This window comes from Convolutriloba macropyga, chromosome 1 (assembly GCF_964194025.1).
Source record: "Convolutriloba macropyga chromosome 1, txConMacr16.3, whole genome shotgun sequence".
In the NCBI taxonomy this organism is placed as follows: Eukaryota; Metazoa; Xenacoelomorpha; order Acoela; family Convolutidae; genus Convolutriloba; species Convolutriloba macropyga.
The window spans coordinates 3,445,356-3,455,848 of NC_134468.1; the positions used below are offsets into that span (position 1 = coordinate 3,445,356).

General features: G+C 37.1%; 1 protein-coding gene across 1 annotated transcript in view; it reads right to left on the reverse strand.

The window, feature by feature from the left end:
* Positions 1–9,351, reverse strand: part of LOC142358568 (protein Jade-3-like) — a 31,463-nt gene extending 22,112 nt beyond the window's left edge. Inside the window, exons 1-5 of the mRNA XM_075409980.1 lie at positions 8,957–9,351; positions 3,034–3,365; positions 2,419–2,585; positions 1,776–1,888; positions 934–1,134 (exon numbers count right to left, since the gene is read on the reverse strand). Of these exons, the coding sequence (XP_075266095.1) occupies positions 934–1,134; positions 1,776–1,888; positions 2,419–2,585; positions 3,034–3,365; positions 8,957–9,262 (1,119 nt within the window). The 5' untranslated portion in view covers positions 9,263–9,351. The remainder of the gene's footprint in view (positions 1–933; positions 1,135–1,775; positions 1,889–2,418; positions 2,586–3,033; positions 3,366–8,956) is intronic.
* Positions 9,352–10,493: the final 1,142 nt, after the last annotated feature.

Consider the following 10,493-nt stretch of genomic DNA (forward strand, 5'->3'; position numbering starts at 1 on the left):
GGGGGTGGAGCAATCGTGGGGGGGGGGGTCAACAGTGGGTGTGTCTTCAATCTCTAAGAACCGCACTTCACACCATAAGTATAAGTCTTCAAAGCAGTTTGAGCTGAAACAGAGCTGAAAGGCTCCATTAGCACTTAATGCCCGATTGGCGCTACCTGTTTTATCCCGTTTTTGAGGACGAAAAGTCAGAAGCGTCAGACAAAAAACCGGTCAAGCGAAAAATCGCATAAACAAGACCGACAGGACTAATATAATTGCTACAAACTTCGTTTGAGAGCAATTAACCGGATAAATAGTCGGCAGCACAAAAAATCGTATAAAACACAAACCAGTAGAACTAATAGAATTGCTACAACGTTCGTTTGAGAGCAATTAATAAAGAAAAAAATCAGAGTATTAGAACTTGACTCCTACTAACCTAAACCCTAATTTCAAACAAAGGGCAGCAACAAACTAAGTATACTGGTGTTAATTCCACGCAAAAAGTTTTCTCTGGGTATTTTGAACGCTGACATCAACAAGAAGACAACGAATAGCGTTAGGCAGTCTAAAAGGTCCCATATTATTTCTACAAACTCTCATCAAGGCCAAAAAAGAGGCGAAACAATGGTTAGCTATATAATGATAATTGATGAACCAGAACAGCTATATTTATAAAGCGAAATCATATTTGAGTCTAAAGAACAGTTGCGGTAGTTAATGACAAAATATTCCTTCATTAAAAAAATAGATCTTTTCCAGTTACAGAGCACGTGCCATTGCATAGTAAATCATCATGTAAGAATATGGCACGTGCGTCTGGGGGGTGCAAATAATATGCACCCACTAAGCGGGGGGGGGGGGGGGGGGTCACAAACGGAAAAGATCCAAAAGTGTATTATTCATATATACTGTGCATATATGTATACATATAATTCACAGTTTAAAACTCACTGGTTCCATTTTGTAGAGGTCACCAAAACTAGTCTCAGGGATCCAGAGGACACATGATACATGGCACCACCTCTTCCCATTCAAGGTACTCTTCATTGCTCCTCCAGTCTGTGCACAGAGGAAGCAGCGTGGTTTGATACCCAAGTAACACGTGCGACACAACCAGTCCTCCTCTGGTACATTGAAGATACCATAGCAGCCCTATACCAAGAGACCTTTCAATAATTTCCATAGTTGGTTATTAAATTTTGTGCTAAAACCAAGAGACATTTCAATAATTTCCATAGTTAGTTATCAAATTTTGTGCTAAAACCAAGAGACCTTTCAATAATTTCCACAGTTGGTTATTAAATTTTGCGCTAAAACCAAGAGACCTCTAGATATTGCCCACAGTTGGTTACTAACTTTTGTTTTGTTTCATGCAAAATTGAGCTCAAGGCTTTTCAGTAGCAATTGCCCTTAACCTGAACCCTATTTTCTTAAATTAAAAATGTACCATTTTTCAAGACAAAGCGCGGCAGAAACACCTTAAAAACATAGCCGGCAGATTGCCGGAAAATAGCCGTGATAGACGCTTGTGGCCTTCCATGAATTGAAACAACTGAAGAAATAAGATAGACAGATTGACCACCAGTCCTTTAATAAACCACTAGAATTTTTGGTTAGATTAGGATTGTCATTTTTATGAGACTCATACGCTCTATAATGAAAAAGCCCTAAAGGAGCTTTTCAAAATTAATATTACAAGTGAAAAACTCAAGACTCTAATACTCAAGAATTAGGGCATATACGATTAAGTTATTACAAAAACTTGGAGAACACTAATTTACAGTGTCTTCTACCTGATGAACTGCAATGTCGCATTTGTCACAAAATAGGATTTCATTCCCCTCTTCACATGTACCCTCTCTGCATACGTCACACAGTGTGTTCTCATCATACTCTATCCCATCAGCTGAAATACAAACAATGCAAACAAACAAATAACCAAATACAACAAAAAATACAAACAAGCTTTACTTCGGAGTGAGAGCAATAGAGATTACTCAAAAATGATGAACGAAAGCGTGAAAAAGTCACTTGAGAAGCCAAAGAATGTTCTAGAAGAAAAGCGCAAAATTGTCAAGCAAAAAATTTGCATAAAAAAATACACACACGTTTACAACTTCGTTCAAGAGCAATTAACAAAATCACATCTATAAAAGAGGGGACACTTTCACAATTCCGTCAGCTAACCACGCCGGGTACTATCTTCCAGTACGACACGACTAATTTTTTGGACTAGCGCTAAGCGAAAAATCTGTAAAAAAATGACATCTGTCGGAATTGCCGACAAGATTTTACCTTTTTGCTTCCATTCTTCTACAACTAACAACTCTTCTGGTTGTAGTATAGCTTCTTAACAATTTCCCCATTTCACTTTTTCAACAATTCCGTCCATATTGCGCTTTACTATTTATTGCAACTGCAGAAGTGAATATGTACCTTTCTCGGAGTGCACTAATGACTGTAGACGTGCGTGTGTGGTCTCCTCCATGAAGTCGAACACGAACTCCAACAAAGTGTCTGATAGAGACAGACCACTCGCACATATTGTCAATTCTTCATTCAAACTAGTGATCCATTGAAGGTCTTGCTCGTCGCAACTGTATCTATAAAACAAATTCTCTCATTAGAAAGCTGTTGGAACTGTCAAGCTGAATTTGTAAAGTTATCAAGATGAATTTTTACAGCTTCGTTAATCTTACTTTTTTGTCTTGAACTATAGAGAGCATTAAGAGCGAACGATACTTTAGTCTGGCTCACACAAGCGTAAATAAACAAAAATTTCGTCACTGTGAAATAAAGATTAGAGAGCGATCCGTGTTTTCCGTGTTGAAAGTCTGCAAAATTAAATTTTAACAGTTTTGTGGCTTTCATTAATAGAACTGCTAAAACACGGGAGATCCGTCGATGTCGCACAAAAATTTTGCGTTTTTGCTCTCCAGGCCTTTAGATCCAGTAGCTTCTCATAATCAAATGCACTTTGTTTCAGCTATGTCACTTTGTTCCCTATAAACAGAAAAGTTGCCTCGATGTGTTAAATTTCATTGTACTAACTTGGTCACTATAGGCGTGGCAGATTGCTCCATTAAGCCTACAACTTGTTGCTGCTGTTGTTCTCCAACCTCAAGACTCGTTGCCAAGTGCAACTGTGAACTCACATCATTATTAATAGCATCTTCGCCTGCTGGTATTGTTTTGGTTTCATCAGCTGAAAAACCCGAAGGGTGTGCAGTTGTGATGGTGATACCTCCCTCCTCTTTTATGAGCCCTCTGCTGGAAAGACCTCCCCAGACTGAGTTGGAATATAAAAGTACATTGGAGAGGATGCAGTCCTCCGGTGCATCTGTCATCTCCAGCTCCCTCTCAAGCGTAGTTCGTCTCGTAACCTCAAATTCAAAAACCAATACTTTGCAGACATGATACACTAGTGCACTTAACCGGGTTGTAAATGTACCAAGCTCAACACTCTCATTTTCCCAAAAAAAGGCAAAAAAGGATTAGTGTTCATCAATAACTCATTGATGAACGAGCTTGTTAACAGATCGTTCAAACAATTAACACCATTGGCCTAAAACGCATGGAGAGTGATTAGCAAATGACACCTGCACAAAAATATTGCTGCCAATCTGAATAAATATTGCACAAGCCACTGAACAAAATTCCTGCTTAAAGTCTTGAGGAGTGATCGCAAATGGTCGTAATAAAGAAGAACGAGGACAAAGAATTACAGAACATAGTTGGACACGATTCAAAAAACAACTAATAATTTTTTTGAAAAGGGATTTTAGAAGCAGAAACCAACGCCATGAGCTCAAGTCAAAAATTAGATTAACAGTAGCTGCGAACTGAAACAATCAAATCTGTCGTTTTGACTTTCATTAGCAACCAATGACTGTTTTGATGATTAATCAGATTGAGTTATGACAACAAAAGTTGCGAAATTAGAGGAAAAACACGAAAAACAAAAAAAATTGGCCAATACTTTTTAACAAACAGTGTCAAAGTCACGAAAAACACTTACTATGAGCTCAAAACATTAATTAGGTTAATATATTCTTCATTATTAAATGATGAGAACTGTCATTCATGAGACTAAGTGATAAAACATCCAAATATAGAAAGAAAAGATTAACAAAAACAAATATGGAACCACGTAGCAAAAATTGCAAATGCCGGCAACAATCAAACATTCAAAACTTTCGAAGGCAAATCGATAGCTGAAAGTTCAGCACCAACGAAATCTGAGCCAACCGCATGAAAATTGCATATTAGGAAGTATACTTACTTCTAACATAGCCGGAAAGTTGCTGAAAAATATCCACTATTGACTCGCTTGACGCACATAAAATTGAAATAGAAAAAAGATTAAAAAATCGACAGAATTTGTTTGCAAGTGTCAGAAAGTGTTCTAAATTGAAGTGCCGCTTCTGTTACATTCTGAAGTTATACTTTATTCAGCTTCTAAACTGAAGGCTATTCAGCTTGATGCTAATGCCAGCGGTAATAGCTCTTATGAACTTTGAGAAGTTATTGCACTATGGCTTCATGATCGAATTTCAATGGTGTGCCCCATATATAACTCTTCTGATCTTGCTCGAATTCACCACAATGCGTAATTCCATAACCAAAATTATCTTAAATCCATTCAGTTGAAAGAGTGAGTGAGGTACTTTCGAAAGCAAATCAATTGCAAACCAATAAAAATAATAGCAATAAACTGAAGCCTTTAAGTGGACTCAATTCTGCCTTATTTGGAAGAACATAAGAATTCTATGCGAAAGAACAACAAAAAGTACAAAAAAAGACAAACTCCAAGATAAACAAATTTTAGAACAAGTTGTCTCAAAGTCATGAAAACCCTTAACTAAGATACGGTAACACCTACATAGAATCAAATGTTAATCACTAGAAAACCTGAAGACCAGTCAATAGTGAGAATAAGAAACAGAACAACAACACCAAAAAAATCGCGAAATAAAAAAACCCACAGATGTCTTCAAAAAACATGTGATGTCAAAGTCCCTAAAACTTTCGGTTTTGTATTGAAAAAATAGATCAGCTCAAAAAATCCTAACAAAGAGGTCAATTAGATCTATCAATAATGAGCCTAAATCACAGAAAAACCAAACGACAAAAAGCAAAATCCAAAAACAACTAAATCTTTTTAAAAGAAACTGATGTCATAATCGTAGAAAACGTCATATACAGAAAAAAATCGTTAAATTGATTGACACTTGGCTCATAAGAGAGCTACTTAGAGCCATTCATAATGAGAAAAGGTGACAGAAAAAGAAAAACAACGATAACAGATGGAAAAAAATAAGATGCAACATTCAATTAAAAACAGGTAGTGTCAAATAGTAAGGAAGTGAGCGTTGAAACCTTTATATTTCAATTCGAGTCACTAAATTAATTCAAATTTACCACAAGAGAGAAACACTCAGACCCAACACTAATGATGCTTAATAGTAGCACAACAAAGAGAAATAAAAAACCGACAAAATCCAAAAACTCTAGCTTTTAATTAAAAAACAAACCGACTAACGTCGGATAAACTTGAACCTGACAGAGATTCAAACCCGGGAACTCCCAGAAAGTCAAACATGTTAACCACTAAGTCGCAATGGCGTTGTTACTCAACCGCTAACAATCCTTTTATATTACCAAAAACATCACTTCGGATTGAAATCAGTCAAAATAATGAAGTGTACCACAAAGAAGTCACTTGAGAAGTCAAAGATTACTCTAGAACAACAGCGCAAAAATGAAGAGAAAAAAATACATTAAGACCGACACGTTTACCATAACTGCTTCAAACTTCGTTCGAGAGCATTTGAACATTAATTGCAGTTTCATGGTTTTAAACAAATGCAACTAATTATTTCAGAAAATGCGAAAAAAGGCGTCAAATCGCCGCATATGAAAAAATGCTCTCAAAAACGAAAATATGTTTAAATACCATTATCTCACTTTACTTTCAAAGCAGTTTGAAAAAATGCCCGGCCTTAAAAGAACACGTTTTTCTCACCTTTTCCTACTCCAGCGTGATTAAAATCACTACTTGAAATTGACTTCTCATTGACAGAAGGTGGAAAAAAGTTTGGACAAACCTTAAAAAACATAGGACAATTTGCCGCATGTGAAAAAATCACAAGCCAGAAAGCGAAGTTTCTTGTTCAAACACCATTTTCTCAAAAAACAACAATATAAGAGAGAATCTCCGCGCTGCAAAATCACTCGCTCTTTTGCTGTAAGCAGAATTCTAGAAACAATTCGAAGTAGATAATTGACCACCAGCCTAACTGACACAATGAACCTCCTAAAAAATAATCATTTTTGAAACAAAAAGTCACTGGAAAGGATGTTTATTTCATAGATGACAGATCAATAACACATCAAGCCTACCTATTTCTTCATTAAACTGCTCGCTTTTGTCTGTTGAAGTTATTTAAAATCACCCGTTCGATATCTGAAAATTCAGCACCAACGAAATCTGAGCCAACAACACGAAAAATGCACATGAGGTAGTTTACTTCTAACATAGCTGGGAAATTGCTGGAAAATATCCACAATTGACCCACTTGACGCATATCAAAATTGAACTAGACAAAAAATCGACAGAACTTAATTGCAAGCGTCAAAAAGTGTTCTAAATTGAAGTCCCGTTTCTGTTAGATTCTGAAGTTATACTTTATTCAGCTTCTAAACTGATGGCTATACAGCTTGATTCTAATGACAGCGTTAACCACTCTTAAAAACTTTGATAATTTAATGCACTATGGCTTCATGATTGAGCTTCATTGGTGAGCCCCATATTCAGCTCTGCTGATCTTGCTTGTATTCACCACATTGCGTAATTCTAAAACCAGAATTATTTAAAATCCATTCAATGGAAAGAGTGAGTGAGGTACTTTCAAAGGCAAATCGATAATATACCAATCAAACTGTTAGCAATAAACTGAAGCCTTCAAGTCAACTCAATTATGCCTTATTTGGAAGCAAATGAGGACTCGCCTCAAGGGCAAACTCCAAAAAATCACTAAAAATTTCAGAACAAGTCGTGGCGATGTCATGAAAACTCTTAATTATGAACAATAACATTTACATAGAATCAAATTTTAATCACTAGTAAACCAGGAGACCAGTCAATAGTGAGAATAAATGACAGAACAACAACAACCAAACGAAGTCACGCAATAAAAAATTTCGGTTGTATTAAAAAATTAGACTAGCTCAAAAATCCTAATAAAAAGGTCAATTAGATTTATCAATAATGAGCCTAAATCACAGAGCAACAAACCGACAAAAAGCAAAATCCAAAATAACTTTTTTTAAAAAAAAAAAACTCGTGTCACAATCGGATAAACCGTTATATAACACCAACAGATGGAAAAAAACAATAAGATTTAACTTTCATTTGAAAACAGGTAGTGCCAAATTCGTTGAAACCGTTATATTTCAATTCAAATCAGTGAATTAATTCAAATAAACCACAATAGGGGGACCTAACAACTAGCGTTCTATTCTTAAAAACCACAAACCGACTAGCGTCGGATAAATTGCAGACAGACGGGGAGCAATTTAATTTAGGGGTGTAGCTTGGAATTTTTTGGGTGTACAATTCGGACCTGATAGGGTTCAAACGGGTGAACTCCCGGTAAGCAGACGAGGTATGGCGTTGTTGCTACCCAGTAAGTCACAACGGCGTTGTTACTCAACCACTAACAATCAGTTTTATATAAGCAACAAAATCATTTCGGAATGAGGGAAAATGATTGAAATCAGTCAAAATGAAGAACTGTACCGTGAAAAAGTCACTTGAGAAGTCACAGAATATTCTAGAACAACAGCGCCAAATGGTGAAGCAAAAATTTTGCATAAAAAAGACGAACACGTTCACAATGATTGGTTCAAACTTCGTTCGAGATAAACATTAGTTGCCGTTTCATGGTTTTAAACTACTGCAACTAAGTATTTTCAGAAACCACGTACCATCTCTCAGAAAATAACGGCACAGAAAAAGAAGAGCAAAACAGCGAAAAAAGCGTCAAATCGAGGTATATGAAAAAAATTTGCTCTCAAAAATGAAAATCTGTTTAAATACTATTATCTCGCTTTACTTACAAAGCAGTTTGAAAAAATGTCAGACCTTAAAATAACACGTTTATCTCTCCTCTTACTACTCCAGCGTGACTATAAATGGATTGGGACAATCAAAGTGAGATTGCCGCATGTGAACAAAAAAACACTACCGAGAAGCGAGAAGGCTAATTTTTGTACGGACTGCGTTTTCTTACTCTACATAAAAATCAGAGTGAAAAGAATCATGCCGCAAAACCACTTTCCTCTGTGCTGCACTTCCTATTTCGTGACTAAAATCATCGTTTCAATTATACTGTCGCAAAAACAAAGACCTGCAAAAACAATGTCTCGGGTCGGTAAAATCGACCGACAGTCAAAGTGCTACAGTAAACGACTTACTGCACTCACTAAAGGCCAAATGATTTCAAAACAATTGGCATCGTAGCCACGTATATGGAAAATTAACATTTTCCGTAGATTCTTCTATTAAACCCTCTTGCTTCGCACATTATTGAACGGTGGATTAAGTGCTCTCGAATGACAAGCTGAGGCTACATTTAATTCCAGCCTGGGAGATTGTAGCCTAGAAAGGTGTCATTAGCACATTTTTAGACCACTAATTAGATTTAGAAGTAGCAAAAAATGAAACCAATTTTGTCGCACTTTTAATTGAGTAACTAGTAAACTGCCGCAAATTAAGTTAGCGGTTTAAATTCTGAAACTTAGCTCTCGCAAAAATCAAAAATTGAAGCGTCACTTGAAAAATGAAATCACTCAAGCGAGCGAAAGGAGGGTCAGGGAAAATTTAGCATTATAAATCTACAATATCTGCTTCAGACCCAGTTCTGGAGCAATTAACTACGTGTACAAGAACAACATTCATGAGTCTTGTTACCTGAACAGGTTTCTCCCACTCCGTTCTCCACGTATCTTCTAAAAAGAGCAATCCCCCCTCGTTGGTCAGATTGAGGGCATCTGTCACTTTCATGTCACTGATGTAGTCCATACAATACACCTCATCCGAGTGCACCTCGGGAGTCTCAGAGGGTGCCATTTGTACATTCATACTGCCATTCATCAAATGACCTCCACTTACAACACTAGCAGACAAGGCACCCGTAGAGGTCATAGGGGTCAACATTGGGGATACAGATGGCGCCATCATGCCACTGTTTGATGGCGCACGTAAACTGTTGTCCATCGAAAAATAATGATTATCTTGTAACTGCCGCCTACTAATTACATTTACATATCTGAAATAGAAGGACTAAATCATCATTGGTCATTAACCGTCTACATTTCACCTGAACAACCATTCAAGCGCCAGGTTGCGCGGTTAAAATCTTCCAATGGAAACATCAAAATGAAAAACAAGTGTCCAAATAAAAAAAATTGGGCATTGAAAATTCAGAGACCCACCCCCGACTAACATTTAATTTTAAGTTCTTAGTTGGTATTAAGGCCCAGTAACGACATAATATAACAGCCTTCGTCTTTTGGTTGCGTTTTCGTTGATGTAAAGACCATATATGATGATTGGCTGTCCTTGTTTCTTAGCATTATCCTAACATGAAACAAAAAATACATTTAGTACTTCTGATTACCAATTTTTCGTATATGACTCTTCTTAAAGGTCAAAGAAAAGAAATATTAAGATTCAATAAAGCATGATGCATGCTTCCATTGCTAAAACTTGTATGAAGTGACATATCTCATACTGAAACCAAGAAATGAGCTGTCATTGCATCCAGACACCGAAAAAAATCATAATTTAAAAAAAAAAAACAAAATGCATCAAATCTAAAGAAGATGTGAAGAATGTGGATGGGTGAAGCGTGCAGGGTTACGTGTCGAATGATGTGCAGGGGTGGACGAGGACGGGGGTGATGTGCCGGGGGATTGTGCGATGGTATTGGGAAGGGACTATTATATCTTTCAACCGACTTATAACCGAAGGGACTATTATATTCAACCGACTAACGCCGGATGAATACCTCTAAAACAACTGGCGAGGGGCTGAGGGCAAAAACGAGGTGGGGGGGGGGGGGGGGTTCAAGCAGGCAGATGGTATTCAAACCACTTAATATGGTCTAAACATCTTGAATTAACTAGAGTTTACACAGTAGAATGTGGTGGAAGCCGGGGGGGGGGGGGGGCTTCCATACTCAAAGAATTGCCCATCGCATGAATTTACGTCTCCTTGACAGTTTCGGTGAGTCGCACGCATCGTGAATAGAACGGCACTTAGAGAAGTGCGTAGCAATTAAGTGCCACTGTTCTTTACCAGTTAATCCAGTTTCAACACAAAAAAATCACAAAAGAACATGGCTATAATAATTGCCAAAAACTTTGTTTAAGAGCAAGTGGCAAAGCATGATTGAAAATATTAACCCCATTAACCGAAAAAGCACATCCACGAGTTTCAATGACTT